Source organism: Corythoichthys intestinalis, chromosome 1 (genome assembly GCF_030265065.1).
Source record: "Corythoichthys intestinalis isolate RoL2023-P3 chromosome 1, ASM3026506v1, whole genome shotgun sequence".
Classification (NCBI taxonomy): Eukaryota; Metazoa; Chordata; class Actinopteri; order Syngnathiformes; family Syngnathidae; genus Corythoichthys; species Corythoichthys intestinalis.
Genome location: NC_080395.1, coordinates 23560508 through 23584534, shown reverse-complemented (window position 1 = coordinate 23584534; position 24027 = coordinate 23560508). Strand labels below are relative to the sequence as shown.

Genomic DNA, 24027 nt, shown 5'->3' with positions numbered 1-24027 from the left:
TGATGCTCCTTCCATTTCAATATGATGGCTTGCACAGTGCTCCTTGAGATGTTTAAAGCTTGGGAAATCTTTTTGTATCCAAATCTGGCTTTAAACTTCTCCACAACAGTATCTCGGACCTGCCTGGTGTGTTCCTTGGTTTTCATAATGCTCTCTGCCCTTTAAACAGAACCCTGAGACTATCACAGAGCAGGTGCATTTATACGGAGACTTAATTACACACAGGTGGATTCTATTTATCATCATCGGTCATTTAGGACAACATTGGATCATTCAGAGATCCTCACTGAACTTCTGGAGTGAGTTTGCTGCACTGAAAGTAAAAGGGCCGAATAATATTGCACGCCCCACTTTTCAGTTTTTTATTTGTTAAAAAAGTTTAAATTATCCAATAAATGTTGTTCCACTTCACGATTGTGTCCCACTTGTTGTTGATTCTTGACAAAAAAATTAAATTTCATATCTTGATGTTTGAAGCCTGAAATGTGGCGAAAGGTTGCAAGATTCAAGGGGGCCGAATACTTTTGCAAGGCACTGTATATATATATATATATATATATATACTGGACTGTCTCAGAAAATTAGAATACACAATATTCTAATTTTCTGAGACAGTCCTGTACATTAATCCACCATTTAAAGCAGGGGTGTCCAAACTTTTTGCAAAGGGGACCAGATCTGGCGTGGTAAAAATGTGGGGGGCCGACCTTGGCTGACGTCCTTTACATAGAACAATATACAGGACTGTCTCAGAAATATATATATAGTCTTAAAAATCAAAACTACAAGAGCTAATTTTTTTTTTTATTAATGTTCCTCAGGAAAGGCAAAATAGATACAACAGTTATACACTCATCATGTCATATATTATAACATGATGACAGAAGTGAGACATAAAAATTACAATAATATTATTTGAAAATAAATGCATAGAAACCGGATGCTTAGAACTTTTGGAATGTTTTACCTTCATGAATGAATTGACCATAAAATGTGGCCGACTGATCGTCAAAAACAATTTTTAAGAATGTTATATTTTCACAGAACAGGAAGGGAAGAAAAACCCTTGCATCTCACACTTGCCCTACTGTGTTTTTTTCTGCCAATGATGGGAAAACCTGTCAAGCTGAATCCAAACGTTGAATTCCAAAGATAACCGTTGTATTGATTTTTTAAATCATACATGATATGACTATTTTTTGAGGGAAGTTTATGTATGAGTGAGAATATTTTTGTCTAATTGTATGTGTGAGACGTGCGGTTTTTGGTGTGTGTATGTGTCTGTGTGGTTGTGTGGTGTTTGAAAAAAATGACAAAGGTAAAGTTTACCGAATCAAGCTATTGTATTTATTCATTCAGTTTAGGTCCATATTGACAACATCGTTCATAATTCACATTGTGATTGGGAACAGGGGTGAAAGTGGCTAGAATTTCTTGCCGGATCTCCCCGACACGACGGTCGCCACTGAGCCAGAAATTTTATTTATCTATTTTTTTCCCTTTTTTTGGGGGGGTGGGGGGGGGGGGGGCTTCAAACCTCTTAAACTACTGAAATGGAAAGAAAACTGTTTTAGCAGTTATTTCTATAACACATACAAAAACTAATTTTCATTCAAAATTTTATTTTTTTCAATGATTTGCAAAATAAAAGTTAACAAAAACAGCAATAACCCTAACCTCCAGCTTCTAATTTTTATTTTCCCTCATTTCCTCACATATTAAATGCCAAATCTCAATTTTAACTACTTAAGAACATAGGATATACATTAAAATTGAAGTTTATTTAAAAAAAAAAAAAAAAAAAGTAAATGTTTACATTAAGTTTTAAATAAGCTACATTCAGAAAAATAAGTACAAATGACTTATATTATGCAGAGTGGAATGGAATATATTTTGAAGATCGCGCTAATCATAAGAAAATGAATAAGTAGCCTAACATAAATGAACAAATTTAAGTCTAAATTGCATATTGACAGCTTAGATGTTCTGAACCTCCGCATCAGAGCAAATAAAACTAAATATGATAAAAAAGGCTCCTCAAGTCTTTCGTTGCTCTTAAAGAATTGATCCGTTTTATGTTGCATTGCCCTTTTTTGTCGCATCAATTCAACAACCTTTTATTGCTGTTCCAGAAAACATGCACATTTGAACCAATCAGAGCTAACCATCTCTGCTGATCACATTTCAGTATGTCAGCCAATCGAACAGATAAATGAGTCCAGGCGTTTTGCTTTGCTGTGTGTATTCGCACACTGACTTGACTCATCATCATCAGACTCAGATATCTAACTGCAGCAGCTGGGGAAACCTCTATGCCGTTTGTGGAATAAAATGAATAATAAATATTGGTGGAAATGGATTACGCTACACAAGAGCTTTATTATGCTTGTTGTTAACACTTGTGTATGTAAATCTGATGTTGGTAGATTGTTTTCTTCTTGGAGATGAAATGCATGTGTGGCAGTTTAGCATTTTTATTTTATTTTTTTTACATAGTGTTTTTACAGTTGCCGTCATATTTTCGGAATCAAAGCACCGTGTACCGGAACAGCATTCCGGCCCTGAATCTTATACCAGAAGTGCGTTCTGGCCCTGAATCTTATACCGGAACTGTGTTCCTGACCGTTCTGGCCCACTTTCACCCCTGATTGGGAACATAATCAAGTTGTGCTTATTTACAAGTGTGATATGTAGAGTGCCCTCCATAATTATTGGCACCCCTGGTTAAGATGTGTTTTTTAGCTTCTAATTTTTTGTTTTTATTCAAATAATATGGGACCTTAATGGAAAAAAAGAGAAAAATCCAACCTTCAATACAAGTGCATTTATTCAGTGGGGAAAAAAATCCCACATAAATAAATATTTGACATCAAATAATGTGTGTCACAATTATTAGCACCCCTGGTGTTAATACTTTGTAAGACCCCCTTTTGCCAACAAAACAGCACCTAACCTTCTCCTATAATGTTTCACAAGCTTGATTTTATGTCTGGTAAACCATTTTTGTGTAGATTTGGCCATATGTTTAGGGTCATTGTCTTGCTGAAAGACCCAGTGACGACCCATCTTCAGCTTTCGGGCAGAGGGCAACAGATTTTGATTTAAAATGTCCTGGTATTTCAAAGCATTCATGATGCCATGCACCCTAACAAAGTTCCCAGGGCCTTTGGAAGTGAAACAGCCCCACAGCATCACGGACCCAGGCTTCAACTGGGACCAAAGCACACGGACCCAGGCTTCAACTGGGATCGTATGCTTTGGTCAGATGAGACCAGGATTGAGCTTTTTGGCAACAAACACTCTAAGTGGGTCTGGCGTGCCACGAAAGATGCGCATGCTGAAAAGCACCTCATACCCACTGTGAAGTATGGGGGTGGGTCAGTGATGCTGTGGGGCTGTTTCGCTTCCAAAAGCCCTGGGAACCTTGTTAGGGTGCATGGCATCATGAATGCTTTGAAATACATTTTAAATCACAATCTGTGGCCCACTGCCCGAAAGCTGAAGATGGGTCGTCACTGGGTCTTTCAGCAAGACAATGACCCTAAACATATGGCCAAATCTACACAGAAATGGTTCACCAGACACAAAATCAAGCTCCTCCCATGGCCATCTCAGTCCCCAGACCTTGTTTTATTGGCAAAAGGGGGTTGTACAAAGTATTACCACCAGGGGTGCTAATAATTGTGACACACATTATTTGATGTCAAATAATTATTTCTTTATGTGGGATTTTTCCCCCACTGAATAAATGCACTTGTATTGAAGGTTGGATTTTTCTCTTTTTTCCATTAAGGTCCCATATTATTTGAATTAAAAAAAATAACTAAAAAACACATCTTAACCAGGGGTGCCAATAATTATGAAGGGCACTGTATTTAAGATAGGGCTGCCACGAATGATTACTTTGATCATCAATTATTTTTGCAATGAGTCGACTCATCAGCTCATATACAAATCAAGATTTACTGCTAGGTTAGGTTTTTACATTTTAGTTGTAGATTACATTGGATCCCAAAACTATGCACTGAAAAAAAGTTGGACTCTGCATACTGTGGAACTATATCACTTTTTCCAAAGCAAAAGCAGATGTTAGCAAATACCTTTGAAATAAATTAATCAGTCAGTGTTTTGGGGGGAATTCAAAATAAAGGAAGTGATGACTTCTATTTTTAATATTTTGTTTTTTAACATAAAAAAAAAAAAGTCCCAAATTAAAATACTTGTTTTCTCAATAAAAAAAAAGTAACAAAGATTTACTGTCAAGTTTAAAAAAGGTATTTGGAAAACTTTTGGCTCAACAATATCTCTAATCCATTGATCTATCATCAAACTAGTTGTTATTTATTGTCAATTAGTCAATTATGCGTGTCAGCCTTAATTTACAATGGAAAACATTTTTTACAACATAATTAATTGTTGCACCTCTATTGCAGCCTACTTAACCCATGATTCAACTTTTGTGGTTTCTGTAATGTTGTCATTTACAACAGTGGTCTCCAACCCGCTTTCAAAGGCCCGCTGTGGGTCGTGGTTTTTGTTCCTGCCGATCCAGCACAGATAGATGAACCAATGACGTTTCTGCTAAAACAAGCAGTGCCTGACTGCAATCGCCTGTAGAGCTGTCCCGACTAGTCGACGTTGTCGACGTCATCGAAGACGTAAATGCGTCGACGGGCAAAACATACTATCGATGGGTAATGACGGGTTAAAAAAAATTACATGCGGATGAAGTTTAGAATGGCGGGCGCTCGCGATACAAGCGGTTGTTACTGGCACCCCCAAGGGGGCCGCTGTTATTTCAATGTGACTGGCGTTGTCAGATTGAGCAAAGAGTAAGAAAGTGGGCGGGCGAGCGAGAGAGAGGGAGCGAGATCGGTGAGTTGGAAAAGTGCGCGGGTAGCGCCGAGTTGAGTGGCTTCATGCCCCATGTTTTTGTTTTGGTCAATAAAAGTATCCATAAAGAGCCATCCGACACCTCTCGGCGTTTTTATGCAAGCCGCCGCCTTCCTGAGGAGGAAATCGGACGAACCCAGACGAACCGACGACAACGAGCCAAGTGGATCGCCAGTGAGGAGTTGAAAACACCGCCAATTTCCAAAAAGGGCAGAGTTGGTAACACGTGAAAGCGGCATAAAGCCAAAAAAGCGGACCAGAATTGCCAGAGCCTGGAATAATTTCAAGGAAAATATGGAGGGTGCCACTTTGTGTACTCTTTGCTAAGCTGAACTCGCATACCACGGTAGCACGTCGGCTATGAACGAACACTTGAAGCGCCATCACACAAGTGTAATTTTCAAAGGCAACAAGAAACAACAAGCTAGCGGATTGTAAGTCCATACAACTTTCTAACGATTTTTTAAAATGGAAGTTGCCTTTATGTGCGTTGTATCAACCTGCATTTTTATTTAATAAAATAATTATGAATTTTTTAAAATTATTATCAAATTTATTAGGATCATGGAAGCTCCCACTTGGGGGAAAAAAAAAAAAAAAAATATATATATATATATATATATACATACTATGATAATATAATAAAAATATATATGGAAACACCACTGGCCTGCTTACTGTAATCCATGACTGCACTAATGTTAGTTATTTAATATTATAAAGTTTTACATATAGTAGTATACTACAAAATTAATACTATATATTTAATTTTTGTTACTGTGGGTATGCGTGCCTTTCATTCAAAATAATTGTGGTAATATTTCAGTGTGCCCTCTACTTTATCTTTTTTCAGGTTAAAACAAACAAAAGTTGAACAGTTTTCCGCAACCCCCCAAAATACGGCATGCACACCAGAAAAAGCATCTGAACTCACACAAAGTATTCTGAAAATGGTTGTCCGGGACATTGCAATTCATTTTAACATTTAGAAATATATAGACAATGACATACCACAAAAAGAGTAAGAATTGTTTTGACTCCTGTTAAAGAAGTGAAGTCACAGTGTTTCCGTTTACATTTTTTTGCACAAGTTAATGCCAGCAGCATTTGACCTCATTGTTTGTGATTATTATTGGTATTTACGTTATTTATTTATACGTTAATAAATAATTTAGGTGTTCCAAAATGTTTTTTGTAAATAAGCTTGAACAAAAAATTCATTATTAAAGTAGTAAAAAAAAAAAAAAAAAAAAAAAAAATTAGATTAGTCGACTAATCGTAAAAATAGTCGGCTGACTAATCGGGAGGAAATTAGTCGTTTGGGGCAGCCCTAATCGCCTGATTGTACTTGTAAAACACCAGATTGGTGAAAAGGTGTAGTCATCTTGCTAGGTGCGAATGAAATCCTGCACCCACAGTGGGCCTTTGAGGACAGGGTTGGAGACCACTTATTTACAATGTATACTAAATCTAACACTAACATCGTGTATTCTAGTGTTTTAACTCATTGGCAACTATTTGCCATTTATAGTCTTTTCATTTCATCTCCTCACTGGCAGGCAAATGCGGCTGTCTGGAGTGTCGTCTTACATGCCGGACAAAAGTCGATCGGTCACTGAAACTGGTATGACAAACGGAGCATTCGAAAGGTTTTTCTCCGGTGTGTCTTCTGGTGTGTGTTGTCATGTGTCCCTTTTGGGTGAACCTTTGCCCACACACCGAGCAGCTGAATGGTTTCTCACCCGTGTGCGTTCGCATGTGTTTATTCAGTGTGGAGCGGTCGCTGAATGTGGTGCCGCACACGGAACACGCGAACGGTTTCTCTCCAGTGTGCGTTCTGGTGTGCGTGGTCAAATTGGACTTGCGTGAGAATCGCTCGCCGCACAGCGGACAGCAGAAAGGTTTTTCACCTGTGTGTCTTCTGATGTGCTTAACTAACGTGGAACTATCGCTAAAACTGGTGCTGCAAACGGGACATGTGAAGGGTTTCTCTCCGGTGTGCGTTCGGGTGTGTTTGATCAAGTTCCCCCTCTGGGCGAAGGCTTTTCCGCAAACAGTGCAGATGAAAGGTCGCTCCCCTGTGTGCGTCCTCATGTGGACTTTCAAGGTTTTCTTGTCGTAAAGTGTTCGCCCACAAATGGAACACGTCAAGTTTTTCTTGTCTGCATGACACGTTCCGTCGGTGTTCAGGTATTCGGCGTCGTCCGTGCTGAGAGAGTGTGCCGTTACGTAGTCGCTACTTATTAGCGCCGTTTCGCCACTGTGACACTGCGAAGATTGAGGCCTATCCTTGTCGTCTTCACCCTTAATGACGACGTGGATCACCGGGAAGTCTATTCCGATGTCGTGTTCGTCCTCCTCCTCCTTGATGCGGGGGGCCTTTGAGGAAACATCTTCATTGTCATTTCCTGGACAGAAAAACAAAGACAACGTGGTGAAGATAATGCAATGACTGGATAAATAATATGGCAATATACAGGGTGATGAAAAAGAATGACCCATTTTCATGATCAAATATTTTGTAAGTAAATGTATGAATCAGAATGAGGGAGTGGGTGTTTGAAAGATCAGATTTCACAGTTTTCTATAATTGTTATGTGACACTGTCAGACCCATGACTCATGCATCTGTCAGCAACAGAAAAAAAATGATGACCCCTTCAACAGAAGGCTTTTTGCATTCTTGAGTATGACACTAATAATTCAGCATTTACAGTGCTTGCATTCAAAGTCAATTCAATTTCCATTCTCCTTCTTCTAAGAACATCCAAAGGTGGTTTATGCAGTTTGAAGGGAGCGACTGTGAAATAGGGTCATTCTTTTTTATTCACCATGTATATAAGTGGCGGGAACTTCTGGGTGCCTCACGATTAACGATTCTTGATACAAGGCTTACGCTAACGATTATCTCCCAATATGGCGATACGACAATATTTCGGTTTGACATTTCAATAAAAAATGCAGCAACACAATATTATTGCAACATTCTTGTAAAAACAAAAGTATGTTTCTTAGCCGATAGCTTGCCATTGACAACGATCACATTTTAGTGCCATTGATGGCGAAAGATGACCAGTCCATTCAGAGAGTTTAAATTATTTGTTTATCACTGCATATTGAAGTATTGTGTCTTGTTGTGAACCTCCTCCTGGCTTGCTCGTTTTGCATTCCTATTCCACTGTTGTATAGTACTCTGATCCCAATATTTTGTATTCACATTTTATTTTTTTAATTCATTATTGTACATTTGTATATTTTATATTATTCTCTACACTGTGTGGGTCAAATCTACAAGTTAAAACCCTAAAAAAAATTTGCAAAACAATTTTGAGGTCAACAATATCTCTAAACGGTTTATCAACAATTCATCTGCTCACCCATTAATCGATTAATTCCCAGTTAGAATGGATGGGACATCCAATGCCTTAATAGCAGCCACTGAATTGATTTGAGTTATGTGAGATCACAAAACAAAAATAATTCTCAGAGCAAAATACACATAGGCCACACTTATTTGAATGCATATCTTTATTCTTTTTTCCAATTTACTTATTGAAACTTGAAATTTTCAAAATTATTATATATATATATATTTTTTTTTAACAATTATTTGTATTTTTCATTACCTTTTTTTGTAGTTTGCTTTTTTTTAAAAAAAAATCTTTATTCATCATTATTTAAATAATTGAACCCCCCGCAATGGATCCTTTATTGAGTGGAATTATTAAATATTAGTAATAATATTGCCCATCGCAAAATACATGCGAGCAACAATACAATTAGATGTCAATTGGGGAGTAGCAAAATATTGTAGGGCTACCGCGGAAAACAAAAATCTACTCTAAAGTCCTGCATGAAAGAGTTAAAGAAACAAACCTGCCGTGTTTTCCTCGTTAGTCGAAAAAACGTCCTCCTTGAACTCGCCACTCGTCCTTGAAATATTACTTGAGTATTTGCAGTCTGTTGACATTTTCAAAACGATCTCGATATTCGACTGTCACCATGTTAGCCTATTTAGCATGCGTTGCTAACTGTCGCCGTCTCTGTTCTAAACTTGCGAGTAGAACCACGTTAAGAAGCTTTCAAACACGCTCAACTGATGCAAAGCGTTAAAGGGTTTAAACATTTTATGTCACGTGACAAAACAATGTAGTCTTCAAAAATGTGCAAAAGGATCCTGAACGGAATAAAACAGAACGCATACATCTCATTTGTGCTGACGTCACTTACTGAGATTTACTATGGAAAGTCCACATGGACAAACTTCACTAAAGGTTTTTTTTTTTTTTTTAATTTATTTTTAGACTGTTAAGATTCAAGTCACTTCCCCCACGTCTATCGTTGTCAGTGGCAGCGAATTAAGTTATCATGATAGTGTCCTTAGCGTACAAACCTGCTGCTTGTGGTGTAACGATAAGACTGTCGCTTTGGCATTCAACTTCATTCTTCACATTTGTCAGCGACAACGTTGAAATACTTTTCTCTTCATCCAAATTATTGCACGAGGGTTCTTCCGCCTTCATTTGCTTGAGAGGTTCTTCCATCATGTAACTCCAGTTATGCTGCTCAGGTTGAAGATCAACTTCGCTGATGTCTGCAGGTAACAAGAACATAACGCTGAAGGAAAAATATAAATGTAAATGATATCAACGCTTCCTGATTTTATAAAAAATGACAATTCTTTGTTATTTAATCCCAAACAGCACATTTTTAGATGTGGCTATTCCACAGACCTGATTTTTGCAGATCAGCTGACGGATTCTTGAAAAGCCCTTCTAGAAATAGACGTTGTTGCTCTTTCGTTCGATTAAGTTCCTCCTCGTACTCCTCTATCGTTCTCTGATACACGACAAGAATTTCTTCAACGGCTGCACTCAGTCGCTCATTTAGCAACCTTCTTAACATTTCGATCTTCCACATTTTTAAGCGACCTGAAGAATTGCTGATTACTGGTTTAAACCAATATGGACAAAACTCAAAACAAAAATGTCTCGTAATGGCAGCAACCAGGTTTACTACTTCCGGCAGAGAAGGGAGAACGTCCGCCGTTTGTTGCGTTAACTTTACTGCCCCTTCGGGTGAAAGGGTGTCAATACACAACAGACTTTTTTTTTTTTTTTTTTTTTTTTAAATTAGCACAAGTTATATACTAGTATACTAGTCCTTCAAAAAATAGCATATTGTGATAGTTTTTTTTTCTTTTACCCTTTCAGGGACAGTTGGAGTGGAGAGTGGAGAGCTAATCAAAAGTTGACAAGACCTTCAAACCTTTAGAGGGCAAGCAACTTTTTCGTCATTCATATTTGCAATTATTATTACAGTGAGAGAGAGTAATTATTTTTTAAATTATTAGTAATTATTGCATTTTTTAAATAAAAGACTTTGAAATCTTAATATTGTTTAAATTATTTTAAAAATATGTATTTTTCCCCCCCATTTATTTTTAAATTATTTCTCAAGATATGGAATTTTCTAGTCCAATTGAAAATAATCTATGATAAATTAGTCGATGACTGTGAAGTACTTCGAATGTCTGACCTTAATGTAGATCATTTTTTTGGGTGGGTAAAAACAAGCAAAAAGCCACATCTTGATCAATTTATTTCTGGTTAATTGACATTATATATAAATCCAGAACAATACAAAATTTTGAGATAGTGATGCGGGTCCCGGTAGAATTTTTGGAGATCACACTTTCACTTAGTGAGAAGTCTAATAGATAGGCGAAAAACCGACTATTTGTCATTCTGGTATGAACAAGTGAACACAGAGCGAAATGCCGTTGCATTTGCGCCGCTCCTCTCACCCACGCACTTGTGCTTCTTAATCTTGTACTTATACGAAAATCTCTGATCGCAAACGTTACAGCGGAATGGTTTTTCGCCAGTGTGCGTTCTGGTGTGCGTGATCAAACACTCGCTTCGGGAGAATCTTTTCCCACAATACGAGCAGGCGAAGGGTTTCTCTCCAGTGTGTGTTCGGAAGTGCGACGTCAAGTGTGCCTTCTGAGTGAATCGTTTGCCACAAACAGAGCAGGCGAAAGGTTTTTCTCCTGTGTGGATGATCATGTGTCTTTTCAGATTCATCTTGACTCCAAACGTTTTGTCGCACTGGGAACATTTCCAGTGTTTGTTGCCGACATGGTATGTCGGATCACCTCTGGAGTTGTCTTCTTCATCGCTGTCGGCCGAGTGAGGCGTGACGTCGTCAGTATCGGAGAGTGGAGCTAAATAGCTTTCTGCTCGCAATCCTCCAAAACAGTTTTCGTCATGTTGTTTAGTCGAGTGTTGACTCGAGCTGCCACTTTGAGGTTCGACGCAATGTTTCTCCTCACTTTGACTTTTGTCCGCATCTCCTTCGCTCTTCACAGGGACAACAGTCACGGGCAAATTGGTGATGTCATCCTCCTGCTCTTCCTCCTTGATGCGGGGGGGTTCTGGCTTGTGCTGCTCAGGATAAAACTTTTCTTCACTGACTTCTGAAGCACAGCAAAAAACAAACACAGATTATTTCACAACATTCAGGTTTGGTCATTGTGTACTCATTACTGGGCGCAACCAACATGGATACAGATTCTGATTTTTGGCAGAAAATATTTCAAATAATTAGGGATGTCTCGATTAAAGGTCAACCAATCCATACAGCTCATATTTAAATGGTCATACATTAAAAAAGAAATAAAACATAACAAAACACAACTAAAAAAGCCCATGGGTAATATAAAATATTCCAGCCAAAATAAAATGAATAAAAAAAAAAAATAAAAAAAAACTTTAAAAAATAAAATAAAACAAATTGTAATAAATTGAAAAATAAATGAAGAATACAGACATAAATTCAGATACATATGGCCCGTATGCATTTTTGCTCTGGTAACTTTATATACTTATTTATTTAAAATCTCTTGTTGCCTCAAATAGCTTAACGCTTTGGCTGCCAATAACGGCAATAGGCGTTCAAAGGTGTATAACAACACATACACCGTTACCAGCACTGGCAGTAAATGAGTTAAGATCATGAGAACTTTTGAAGAGATGTTGACTCTATTATTATAAAACTACAACTAAAGTACATTAGCAGTCTTCAGTGAACCGACCTGTTCTCTGTAAGGTATACTGAGGCACAAAAAGCGAGTCCAGCAGTTGACGTTGTCGCACGTTTTCCTCTTTCGCACGACAAAGTTCCTCCTCGTACTCCGTTATGGTTCGTTCGAACACTACTACTATTTCTTCAATGGCCACACTTAATCGCTGGTTTAGAAAAGCCCTCAACATGTTGACTTTACACATTTTTGCAAGAATACTCCGGACACTCGTCCTAGCCAAACGCTGCTCGAGAAGATGTCGCTGTTTGCGGTCGCGTCTTTATGACGTCACCCAAGCGACCCATTCCAAGCTTTTTTTTTTTTCTTTTAAATTGAACAATATACACACAAAACAAAGCACTCAAGTATCTACATCAAATACAATATTATAGATTGAGCATAACCGAACAACCTGTAGCAACGACAACAACAACCACCACAACAAACACAAAAGTAAAAAAAAAAAAAACAACTTTTGTCTCTTGAGAGGACTTCCTAAACCAACTTAAAATGTTTGAATAAAGAAAACAAATGATGGGCCTTCCCATCGATCGCATTCAAAACTTTGCAATATATACAGGAATCATTTCTCCAGTGAGCCATACACGGTTTGGTTTTAAAAAACCTACAAATATGAACAAAAAATTTCCCCATAAGCAATATTACATTTAAAACAAATTTTAAATTTTTATCCTGTAGATAAACACCAAATAAAATTGTTTCTTCTGTCAGGGGTAGATCAATATTCTTAGATTGCAGCCATTCGTTTAATTGACTCCAGAAGGAATGAACAACATTACAGTGAAAAGATATATGACTTAAATTTTCTAAATCTACATCACAAAAAGAACAGTTATCCGCTTCAAAACCAAATTTCAATCTTAAAAAAAAATTCTGTCGTTGGGTAAATTTTGTTCAAAATCTTGAATTGGACCTCCTTTGCTTTAGGAGGCACCGGAAATGAAACATAATTTTTCCGTATTCTTTTAATCTTATCGATCTCAAATAATTTCAAAATATGTATCCTCTTAATTGGATTCGGATAATAATAATTCATCAACAATTTCCTGATGACTTTGTTATTACATTTACTATCCCAAAAATCCTGCCCCCCAATGTATAATTTCCTCAGATTCTAAGAGACGAGTTCTGCACATCCTCCTTCACCATTGTTTTTACTGCCATTGGGATTGCATTCGTTAACTTTGTGAATGCTTTTAGACTACACTGTATTTGGTATTTATGGCAAAATCTTGATGGAGCAACCAATTTCAATTTCCATCTGACATGTGAGCAACAGCCCATACACCTTTTGAATGCCATTCTGCTTTAAAAACTGATTTCCTATTTAGTAATATGTATCTGTTATTCTAAATTGGTGAATTATGTGGCGTAAAATTATGGCAGTACAATAGTTTCCAGTAAAAGAGTGCTTGTAGATGAAAATCGGAAAGTCCAATTGGTAATGATTTACAATCAAAGTCACATCTCAACAAAAACTCTATTCCCCCTACCTTTTGAAAAACCATGTTAGAAATGATGCACCAAAATGATTTCTGATTTGTAAGGAAAGATTTCAGCCATTTCAATTTTAAGACCCCATTCATGACTTACAAATCCAATGCGTTTATTCCACCTTCTTCATACCCTTTAACCATGTCATTTTTTCTTATATACTGACACCGATTTCACCATATGAACTTGTATTTATCACTTTTATCAATTTAGTCGAAATCGGTAAGGAAAAGGCAGGATAAATGACTATTGATAGGCGCTCCATTTTTGTTAATAAAACTCTTCCAAAAATGGAAATATCTCTTTGTAACCACCTTGATAATGTAGATTTACATTTGTCCACAGTTTCACAGATATTCATTTTTTCTGTTGACTCTTTCCAAGCAGAAACACACTTGACGCAAAAAAAAAAAAAAAAAAAAAAAGAAACAAACTTGATGCCGAAACCAAACCAACATGTATACTTTACACATTTTTGCAAGAATAAGCCGGACACTCGTCCTAGCCAAACGCTGCTCGAGAAGACTGTTTTTGGTCGCGTCTTTATGACGTCCCCGACGAGACTCTTTCCAAGCAGAACCAAACTTGACCACGTCTGGCTCACTGGAGGAATGATTTCCCTCTCTTTCGTAAAGCATTTTAATTGATTGTCGATGGGAAGGCCCGTCATCTGTTTTATTTATCGAAACAATTTAAGTTAGTATAGAAATTCCTCTAACAAATGAAAATTGGTTAAGTTTTTGTTTGTTGTTGCTGCTGTTGCTTGTTTAATAAAGCTCAATCTATCATGTTGTATTTTATGTTGATATTTGAATGCTTTGTTTTGTCTGTATGTTGGTTCAATTAAAAAAATAATAGTAATATAATATAATATTAAATAAAGAAATAAATAAAAACTTTGCGCTGATGTTATGATTGGTGTTCGGCCGAGTTGGGCATGATGGGAAGCGCCCTGTAACCAGGGGTGGAAGTGGCTAGAATTTCTTGCCGGAACTCCCCGATGTGAAGGTCGCCACAGAGCCAGAAATTATTATTTTTTTTCTTTCCTTTTTTTTTTTTTTTTTTTTTTTTTTTCGGGGGGGGGGGGGGGGGTGTCAAACCTCTTAAACTACTGAAATGCAAGGAAAACCGTTTTAGCAGTTATTTCTATAACACATATAAAAACTAAAAGCAAACTGATTTTCATTCAAAATTGTATTTTTTCAATTATTTGCTAAATAAAAGTTAACAAAAACAGCGATATTCACAACCTCCATCTCCTAATTTTTATTTTCCCTTATTTCCTCACATACTAAATGCCAAATCTCAATTTTAACTACTTAAGAACATAGGATGTATATTAACATTGAAGTTAATGTAAACATTGACTTTTTAAAAATAATTAAGATATAAGTAACATACATTCAGAAAAATAAGTTCAAATGACTAATATTATGCAGAGTTAAATGGAATATATTTTGAAGAGGGCGGAAACATTAATTTTTCTACATCATAAGGAAATGAGTAAGTAGCCTAACATAAATGAACAAATATAAGTCCAAAGTGCACATTGACAGCTAAGATGTTCTGAACCTCCCCATCAGAGCAAATAAAACCAAATATGATAAATAAGCCTCCTCAACTCTTTCCTTGCTTTTAAAGATTTGGTCCATTTTATATTGCATTGCCCCTTTTTTGTCGCGTCAACTTTTTTTTTTTTTGCTGTTCCAGAAAACATGCATATTTGAACCAATCAGAGCTAACTATCTCTGCTGATCACATGTCAAAATGTCAGCCAATTGAACGGATAAATGAGTCCAGGCATTTTGCTTTGCTGCGTGTATTCACACATTGACATGACTTATCATCGTTAGACTCCGCTAACTGCAGCAGCTGGGGAAACCTTCATGCCATCCGTGGAATAAAATAAATAATAAATATTGGTGGAAACGGATTACACTACACAAGCATTTTATTATGCTTGCTGTTAACACTTGTGTATGTAAATCTGATATTGGTAGATTGTTTTCTTCTTGGAGATGAAATGCATGTCTGGCAGCTCAGCATTTTTATTGTTTTTTTTACATAATGTTTTGACAATTGCCGTCATATTTTTGGAATCAAAGCACCATGTACTGGTACTGCGTTCTGGCCCTGAATCTTATATCGGAACTGCGTTCCTGCCCTGAAACTTATACCGGAACTGCGTTCCTTACCGTTCTGGCCCACTTTCACCCCTGTCTGTAACTCATTTGGTTGTACTGGGCCACATTTAGAGAGCGAAAAATAGAGCAAATCTGTTCAGCGTGTAATTTGAAGGGTGGAGGACCTCGAGGGAAACCTTGTTGCCGTACACGCCCCAGGGTAAACCATAAAAAGAGCAACCAGCAAGGAGCGCTGACTGACTTTTTTTGTGACAAGCCCATGATCAACCGCAATTCAGAACAGGTGCGCCAGCGGAGGACGCCAAAGACTGATGCGTGTGGCGCTCGGTTGATATACTCGCTATACACATAGTGGAAGCATCCAGGCACCTGCAAGGTTTCACCGACAAAGTGTGTGTCCTAAATCCTTCACGGAGGACATTCACTTGGATGGTGTCACTGTTTTCCCCCTCTTAACTAGTGTTTTAAAGTTTTATAGTTTTTATTTTATCAAGGGGATTGTGCAATTTATTAGGTTTGTAGGGCTGGCGTTTGCTGTGCGTTTTTACCAGAGTGGCTTTTAGCAGTGCTGTGTTTTTAAGTTACTGTGTTTATAAGTGTTCTTTTAAATTTGCCACTGATTATTAAAATGGTTTTTAAATTATACCAGCCCCACAAGTGAGGATTTTCGGCACATGCACGTTCCCGTTATTGTTTTGTATGAAGCGGTATGCAATGTTAAGGAGTCTTGTGGGCTCGAACTGCTGTGTCCAGCGCTGTAGCTCTGCTACTCTCGTGCACTCTCTAATGAACCAGAACACGCGCGGCTCTTTATAGTGTCTCTGTCACGTGACTATGACGCAGCCGGTAACGCGCTCGGCTAAACAGACACAAGTACGGTGGGTGAATTATGTCAAACAAAGGGTCACCACACAGGTCCCCCCAGAATTCACCCACACAGGACGCCAGGAGCAACCCGAATCAACAGTACGGAACGGAAGGGTTGCACGGCCGGGGCGTCTGTGGAAGACGACCGATCGGACAGTCAGGCGGCCGTCCAGGATGCCAGATGCGGGACGCCCAAGCAGAACAGTCTGGCGGACGCCCAGGATGCCAGGCGGCGGCCGTCCAGGACGCCAGATGCGGGACGTCTGAGCAGAACGGTCTGGAGGACGCCCATGACGAGGAACGCGCCGTGCAGCACCGCCCAGGCGAGGCCGGAGAAGCGGACACCGAGAGAGGCGGCACGCGTTGCTCAGCAGCGGTCGAGGAAGAGGTCGAGACATGCGATGAGCAGCACCACCCGGTCGAGGCTGCAGACGAGGGCAACGGGCACGGCGGTCGGAATCGACCGGTCGAGGCCGGAGACGAGGGCGACCGGCGTGGCGGTCGGAGTCGCCCGGCCGTGGACAAGGGCGACAGGCGAGATGAACCAAGTCGACCGGTCGTAGCAGGAGCGGGGGAAACGCCGAAACCGGAGCGACGCCATTGTTGTCCAAAGGCGGTGGACGAGGAGAGACGTCGGGCGCGGTGTTTGCTGGCGCTGGCCGATGTGCAACCTCGGAGACTTCCGGAGGCGTCGGCACAGCAGCAAGGCTAGCGGCGATGGCCAGCGGCGTAGGCTGAGGACTGACCTCGAAGACTCCCGGAGGTGCTGGAGTGAGGTCAGTGGCAGCGGCGTCCAGCGGCGCCGGTAGAGGGGCGACCTCGGAGACTTCCAAAGGCGCAGGTGCTGGAGCGACGTCAGCAGCGGCCAGAGACGCAGGCACAGGAACGACATCGTGAGGAAGGCCAAGAGCAGGCACCGTGTCGACGAGAAGACCAGGGCCGGACGGGACGCCGTCGAGTAGACCAGGGTCGGACGGGACGCCGTCGAGAAAACCAGGGTCGGACGGAATGCCGTCAAGCAGGCCCGAGGCGGAGGGGCGTCGTCGGGTAGGCCCGAGGCGGACGGGGCGTCATCGGGTAGGCCCGAGGCGGACGGGGCGTCGTCGGGTAGGCCGCAGGCGGACGGGGCGTCGTCGGGTAGGCCCGAGGCGGACGGGGCGTCGTCGGGTAGGCCGCAGGCGGACGGGGCGTCGTCGGGTAGGCCGCAGGCGGACGAGGCGTCGTCGGGTAGGCCCGAGGCGGACGGGGCGTCGTCGGGTAGGCCCGAGGCGGACGGGGCGTCGTCGGGTAGGCCGCAGGCGGACGGGGCGTCGTCGGGTAGGCCGCAGGCGGGCGCACTGTCGTCGGGTAGGCCGCAGGCGGGCGCACCGTCATCGGGTAGGCCGCAGGCGGGAGCACCGTCGTCAGGTAGGCCGCAGGCGGGCGCACCGTCGTCGAGTAGACCGCAGGCGGGCGCATTGGCGCCAAAGCCGAGGAAGCCAGGGACGGGCGCAGCGGCATCGAAGCCGAGGCGAGCGAGAGCGGGGCCGGAGGCGAGACAGCAACGTCGGCGTCGGGAAGCGCCAGTGCAGAAGCGCGCGGCGGTGGCGTGGGTACCGGGACAGAAGTACAGCTGCGAGGAACCAGGGCGGAAGTGCCGCCATCTTTGGCGGGTACCTCGGGCAGCAGGGCTCTCGAGGCGGGCACCCTGGGCGCCTCTGAAGTCGATTTGTACGACGGTTCAAAAAGTCTGAGGAGGTGCGCCTTGACCCCGTGTACTTGCCCACCTTCGGCGGATAGACCACAAAGCGCTGTGCTCTAACCGCTGTTGAGTACCCGAGCGCGGCCACCACGTGGTAGAACACCACGGAGGACGAACTGCTCCTCAGCAAATGCAAACCACGCGGCCGCAGCAGACTCGTTAAACATCGCTAGCTCGAGAAAGCTAGCATCCGCCATTGCGTAAAGTGTTCAAAAATGCCTCTGAGACTTCAGCGAGGCTCGTTGGGGTCACCAGTGAAGCGGTATGCAATGTTAAGGAGTCTTGTGGGCTCGAACATCTGTGTCCAGGGCTGTAGCTCTGCTACTCTCGTTAACTCTCGTGCACTCTCTAATGAACCGGAACACGCGCGGCTCTTTATAGTGTCTCTGTCACGTGACTATGACGCAGCCGGTAACGCGCTCGGCCAAACATACACAAGTACGGTGGGTGAATTATGTCAAACAAAGGGTCACCACATGTATTTCTTTTATTCAAAATAAATACTGGTTTTATCCAGCCCTAGCCTTCACTTTATTCGGAACACACCTGTATATATTAAATTATTATGTTGTTGTGTCATTTCTGGCCACTACAGGCGTAACACAGTTTTAGGCTTGCAAGCGTCCAGTTGTCGATGCTGTAGCTCATTTTCTATTATTGTGCGACAAAGTTCCTCCTCGTACTCTGCTATGGTCCTCTCGAACACTACTAATATTTCTTCGGCGGCAGCACTTAAACACTGATTCAGGAACTTTCTCTCAGAATTTTGATTTTGGCTGGAAACGATCAAATGATTTTAAAGATATAATTCAACTGTACCGTATTTGGAAATTCAGTCAAGTGTGTCACAACAAAGTGGCGTAAAACAACGTCTTACTCTGAAGGTCCAGAACCACAACGTTTCTACTTCCTGCTCACCGCAACACGACATCCGGTCGTTGAATGTGCGATGGCTGCGCCGTACTTGGAATCTTTCCCTCTGTATTTATCCGAACCAAATGCGCTTCCACAAAGCATTCTTCCGGAAGAGGTAGTGATTTAAACCATTTAAGTAATTAATGCTCGGGGAAACTTGTTTGAGTTTACTTTGAAGTTTCCCAGTCTCCCATTAGCATATCGTTAGCTTGCTAGCGTATACGCGTTTTTACAGTCGGTGTCGTGAACAGTTCAGAATTAATCATTATTTTGAGTTGAAATGTATTCAAAAAGTGTGAAAGACGAGGAGTACTTGGAGGAAATGGAAGAAAATGAAGGACAAGGAGTGGACACTGTTTACAAGAAGCCTCGACACAAAGCAGGTTACTTCAATTCTTTCATTTTGACTTGTTTTGCAACTATTTTAGGCTCTTAACTGCATACCTGGCTTAAGTTTAATAAAAATCACTCGCATGCGCTTATACCTATATATAGCGGAAAACACGGGCAAGACTGAAAAAGCAGTTTCTGCTCTTGCAACCCTCTATAAAATAAACTGCTGTATATTAAGCGTAAAGAACTGTTGTGTTTGATAGAACAATATGTCTATATGCTGCATTTGCAGATTCACGGCGCATTAAGCCCCCGAACTATTTTTAATTTGTCCCTTTTACCCTGGAAACCCCCGTTTACAGACGTCGCGCAACCGCTTTTGTTTCAACCTAGCCATAAAAAGAAGGTATATAATTATATTTATCATTCAAAATGTCTGTCATTTTTAGCTTAGAATCATTAATTGCTGCCTAATATTTAGTTTAAAAAAAGACTTAATAATTATTCACTCACATTTTTTAAACTTTTAAACAAATTACGTAACTTTGGCGTATGTAAAAAAGTCACGGATAAATACCCCATAACTATCGCTTAATTGTATTTTTTTTTTTTTTTATGTTACTGTCGTATTTTCCCCGATATGTTAGATGATAAATAATCGACCCAAACAAAGAAAAATAGAAAAATAACGTTTAAAAGGGTAACTATATGAAAAAGAAAATCTCTACCACTCCATGTTGTCTGTGATTTCTGCATCGCGACCCTTGTTATATCACCATGTTTCACCCATAAAATCCCCCAAAAATCCAGCTGTGGCAATTCACAGCTGTGTCTTGACACTCAGTGATACATGCTAAATGGAGTTTTTGGACCGAAAAAAGGTAAGTACGCGATAATATCTAGTTAAAGTCATGGCGTCTGTAATTGAAATTTTAAGCTTTCCAATGATGTATCACACATGATTATTGCACAGTTTTGAGTTTTGGCCAAATTGGGGGTCTCATAGCGGAACTTCAAGTCACCTGATGTAACGCGTGGCAGGGCAGAATGAGTGCATAGAAGGTAAAAAAAGGAGCAGACGTCCACTTATGCACTTTTAATAGACAAAAATAAATAAATCCAGCTCAACCACTCGTCATTCGGGAGTACAACGGACCACGCACACATGATCACACTTGACTCCCCAAAAAGTAGGTAGCAACTGAAGAAGAAAGTGAACGTACAACATAAAGAGGCACCACCATGTGGTGGATGTCCAAAGGAACAAAGAGGATCACAGAAGTGACCGTTACATAGTTGTTGGATCGATAACTATTATTATCAAGTTTAGGAACTCATTCACTGCAATTGACGTTGATAGACATCAAGTCAATTTCAACTGGGATGTCTGAGTCATCATATTTCAATGCCATTGTTGGTAACAGACGTTCAATCGTGTCGAAATCCCGGCATGTACATTTTTTTCGTCCTGTTTGGAGTTGTTTTCTTCGTGCCTTTGTGGGTTTTCTCTGTGTACTCCATTTTTCTCTCGCATCCTTCAAACTTGCATGCTAGGTAAACTGAATGACGAGTTTGTTCAACATCACTGAGAAGAAAAAAAACATTTAAGAGACTGTTTATGTGGGAGTAATTGTTAAATGTTATCATTTATTTGCTTTTAATGTTCAGAGCAGCTTAAACCTGACAGTTTATATATTTTCATCTAAAACAGATATTGGTCCAGAGCAGCTTGACATTAAACAGGAAGAGAGGTCACCAGAGATGCTGTACATCAAAGAAGAAGAGCAGGAGGATGAAATCACCACGTTTCCATTGACCAGTGTGAAGAGTGAACAAGACGAAGGACCAATTGAGGCAAGCGGAGATGTGGAGCCTTCGAGCTCACGTCAACACCTGCCAATGAAAGGTGAGAGAGACGAATGTGAAGGATCGCAAGCAGACGGCATCTCAGCAACACTCTCCAATAGTGACGATGTAACGTCTTACTCTTCTGACTATGATGATGAACACTCTCATGATGATATAGAGTTTCACATTGACGAGAAGAGTGCCAAATCTTCCAAGTCATCGCTGAAAATAGACAACTCCGATGGTGCGGCTGGGAAATATTTTGCTTGCTTATTTTGTGGGAAAATATTCTCCAATAAGTCAGGTTTAATTAAACACACAAGAATTCACACAGGGGAGAAACCTTTTTCCTGCTCAGTTTGTGGTCAAGGCTTCGCTCAGAACGGAAATTTGAAAAAGCACGCAAGAACACACACTGGAGAAAAACCTTTCTCCTGCTCAGTTTGTTGTCAAAGATTCGCACAGAAGGAAAGTTTGACAACACATGCAAGAACGCACACAGGGGAAAAACCGTTTGCTTGCTTGGTTTGTGGTCAAAGATTCGCTCTGAAGGGAAATTTAACAAGACACATAAGAACCCACACTGGTGAGAAACCTTTTGCCTGCTCAGTTTGTGGTAAAAGGTTCTCTAAAAATACACATTTAACAGAACACAAAAGAACACACACTGGAGAAAAACCTTTTGCATGCTCAGTTTGTAGTCAACGATTCACACATAAGGAAACTTTAACAACACATAGAAGAACACACACTGGGGAGAAACCTTTTGCCTGCTCAGTTTGTGGTCAAAGATTCGCTCAGAAGGGAAATTTAACAACACACATAAGAACCCACACTGGGGAGAAACGGTTCACCTGTCATGTTTGTGGTAAAAGATTCAGTAAAAAAGCAAATTTAACAGAACACACAAGAACACATACTGGGAGTTCTTCAATATCCTTGACTTCAAAGGCTTTTTAGCACTAATTGGATTGAGCTTTCGCTCCTGTTTTTTCCCCAAGGTGTTCGAAAGCTACATTTTTTTTTTTTTTTTTACTGTTATATTGCTTTTCATCCCTTCGCATCTAAACGTGGCTTTTGAAATACTATGTGTAGGCCTTCGTCTTGGTTGGATATTCTTCATTTTTCAGACAATTCATTTTTGAATTGTTAAGGGAGGATTTTTACATTAGTCCTGTGCAATTTCAATAGTCTTGTCTATTTAAATACTTTGAAATCCACTACGTCTTTTTGTGATTACTGGACATCATTTGACTATTCAGGATCTCAAACGACTAATTATCTGTTGCTCTTTGCATTTCCATCTTACCTATTTGCAGTGATACATTTTTTTTCACCTTCTTATTAAACAAGTCATTTTTTATGTCTTGCAATTCACTACTTCTATCGTTGACTGAATAATTATGATGCTTCCACTTCTTGTTGTCAGTATGAGCATTATAGAAGTTTCATAAAATAACTTGACTACATTTTGTGTAGAGAGGTTTAATGCTGCTATCCAGATGGGTATTGAATCACATAACAATTATGTAAGAAGTAAGTCCAGTCAAGTTTATTTATACAGCCCTAAATCAACAAAGCCTCCCAGACAGCGGGGTGTCGAGCTTGGCTGGCCACCATACAAATATAGTATATCAACAAATGCATTTCTGTGAAGCGTCAAGTGATTAAGTTTGAGTGTTTGAAAAATAAAACAAAAAAACTCCTTTTTATTTGGTCCACTGTGTGTGTGCTTTTTTGCAATATGTTGCTTGTAGCACTTAACTCATTCTCTGCCATTGACAGTTCTAGACATAAAATCCATTTCAACTGAGAAGGCTGGCATTGAGTGATCATTTTTCACTGCCATTGACGGTGATAGTCGTCCAATCCAATTTGACGGGTGCTGGCAGCAACCGAATGACTTTAGAGCACAATTTATTAGTTATAATTATTATTATCTAATTTTAAGTTCCACATAATTTTAAACATATACAAGTATGCACACTTTTAAACAATCTCTTAGAGACATCCGGAAATTCAGTGAAGTGTGTCTCACATTACACGTTTCTTTTAATTTTTCACTTGTCTTTTATTGGAATTTCATGATAGAATAAACATACAAAGTAAGAAGGTCTCACAGACTGTGCAATAAAAATAGAAAGAAAATAAAGGCAAAACAGATTGATTCAAACCCCAGATTAGCCAACATACTGTGTTGAAATTTCAGAACCAGGCCACAGATAACATATATGGCGAGCTAGATGCGAAAAGTCGGGAGTCAGCAGTGTCACTAACCGACGGCCGTCATCAAGATGTGGACTTCTATGGTGGCTTCTGTTGCAGTGAACCTGAGAACAGTGGTTTTCTCCACTAACGTACTCGACTTAACTTGATAAATTGATGGCTTTTTAAACGATTTGGTATAACAAACTGTATTAACGTTGCTATGATTCTGGCTGGTTGTTTAAAAAAATAATTATTATAACATAATTTAATAATTATATATAATTATCTAAAAAATATATTAGTAAGTATGCAGTTAATTTACTGAATTTCTGTCTTTATTAATAATTTTTAAAAAGCCGTTTGAAAATCGGTTGAAAATTGAACAATTCATAGCTATTTCAATGTACACGATCCATTGAAATATCATGTTATGTTCTACGATTGGCACTGATACAAAATGGCTGACAAGTGATAACGGCC

The 24027-nt window shown here is 40.1% G+C and overlaps 3 protein-coding genes across 4 annotated transcripts; 1 reads left to right on the top strand and 2 right to left on the bottom strand.

The window, feature by feature from the left end:
• Nucleotides 1-3797: 3797 nt before the first annotated feature.
• Nucleotides 3798-9900, bottom strand: LOC130913481 (zinc finger protein OZF-like). The gene is made up of 3 exons (XM_057832146.1): nucleotides 9626-9900; nucleotides 9286-9486; nucleotides 3798-7301 (listed from the first exon to the last, which is right to left on the bottom strand). The coding sequence occupies exons 1-3, from the start codon at nucleotides 9810-9812 to the stop codon at nucleotides 6430-6432; spliced, it is 1260 nt and encodes a 419-aa protein (XP_057688129.1). The 5' UTR covers nucleotides 9813-9900; the 3' UTR covers nucleotides 3798-6429.
• A 594-nt stretch (nucleotides 9901-10494) lies between these two features.
• Nucleotides 10495-12258, bottom strand: LOC130913515 (zinc finger protein 22-like). The gene is made up of 2 exons (XM_057832192.1): nucleotides 11989-12258; nucleotides 10495-11370 (listed from the first exon to the last, which is right to left on the bottom strand). Exons 1-2 carry the CDS (start codon nucleotides 12179-12181, stop codon nucleotides 10628-10630), a joined length of 936 nt encoding a protein of 311 aa, XP_057688175.1. The 5' UTR covers nucleotides 12182-12258; the 3' UTR covers nucleotides 10495-10627.
• Nucleotides 12259-19134: 6876 nt separating this feature from the next.
• On the top strand, nucleotides 19135-23011 carry LOC130912541 (oocyte zinc finger protein XlCOF6.1-like). 2 transcript variants are annotated; one of them, XM_057830698.1, is made up of 2 exons: nucleotides 19135-19273; nucleotides 21203-23011. In XM_057830698.1, exons 1-2 carry the CDS (start codon nucleotides 19186-19188, stop codon nucleotides 22297-22299), a joined length of 1185 nt encoding a protein of 394 aa, XP_057686681.1. In that variant the 5' UTR covers nucleotides 19135-19185; the 3' UTR covers nucleotides 22300-23011. The 2 variants fall into 2 exon arrangements, with proteins under 2 accessions (XP_057686681.1, XP_057686672.1); XM_057830689.1 differs by having other exon boundaries at nucleotides 19155-19541.
• Nucleotides 23012-24027: the final 1016 nt, after the last annotated feature.

What these genes read in the sequence shown, in the direction of transcription:
- LOC130913481 (XM_057832146.1), bottom strand. Translation starts at nt 9,812, where the DNA reads ATGTGGAAGATCGAAATGTTAAGAAGGTTGCTAAATGAGCGACTGAGT. An exon ending in AGCTGATCTGCAAAAATCAG is followed by an intron (nt 9,487 to 9,625) that starts GTCTGTGGAATA and finishes TGTTACCTGCAG; the next exon opens with ACATCAGCGAAGTTGATCTT. An exon ending in CGTTACACCACAAGCAGCAG is followed by an intron (nt 7,302 to 9,285) that starts GTTTGTACGCTA and finishes TTTTCTGTCCAG; the next exon opens with GAAATGACAATGAAGATGTT.
- LOC130913515 (XM_057832192.1), bottom strand. Translation starts at nt 12,181, where the DNA reads ATGTGTAAAGTCAACATGTTGAGGGCTTTTCTAAACCAGCGATTAAGT. An exon ending in GTATACCTTACAGAGAACAG is followed by an intron (nt 11,371 to 11,988) that starts GTCGGTTCACTG and finishes GCTGTGCTTCAG; the next exon opens with AAGTCAGTGAAGAAAAGTTT.
- LOC130912541 (XM_057830689.1), top strand. Translation starts at nt 19,439, where the DNA reads ATGTATTCAAAAAGTGTGAAAGACGAGGAGTACTTGGAGGAAATGGAA. An exon ending in GAAGCCTCGACACAAAGCAG is followed by an intron (nt 19,542 to 21,202) that starts GTTACTTCAATT and finishes CATCTAAAACAG; the next exon opens with ATATTGGTCCAGAGCAGCTT.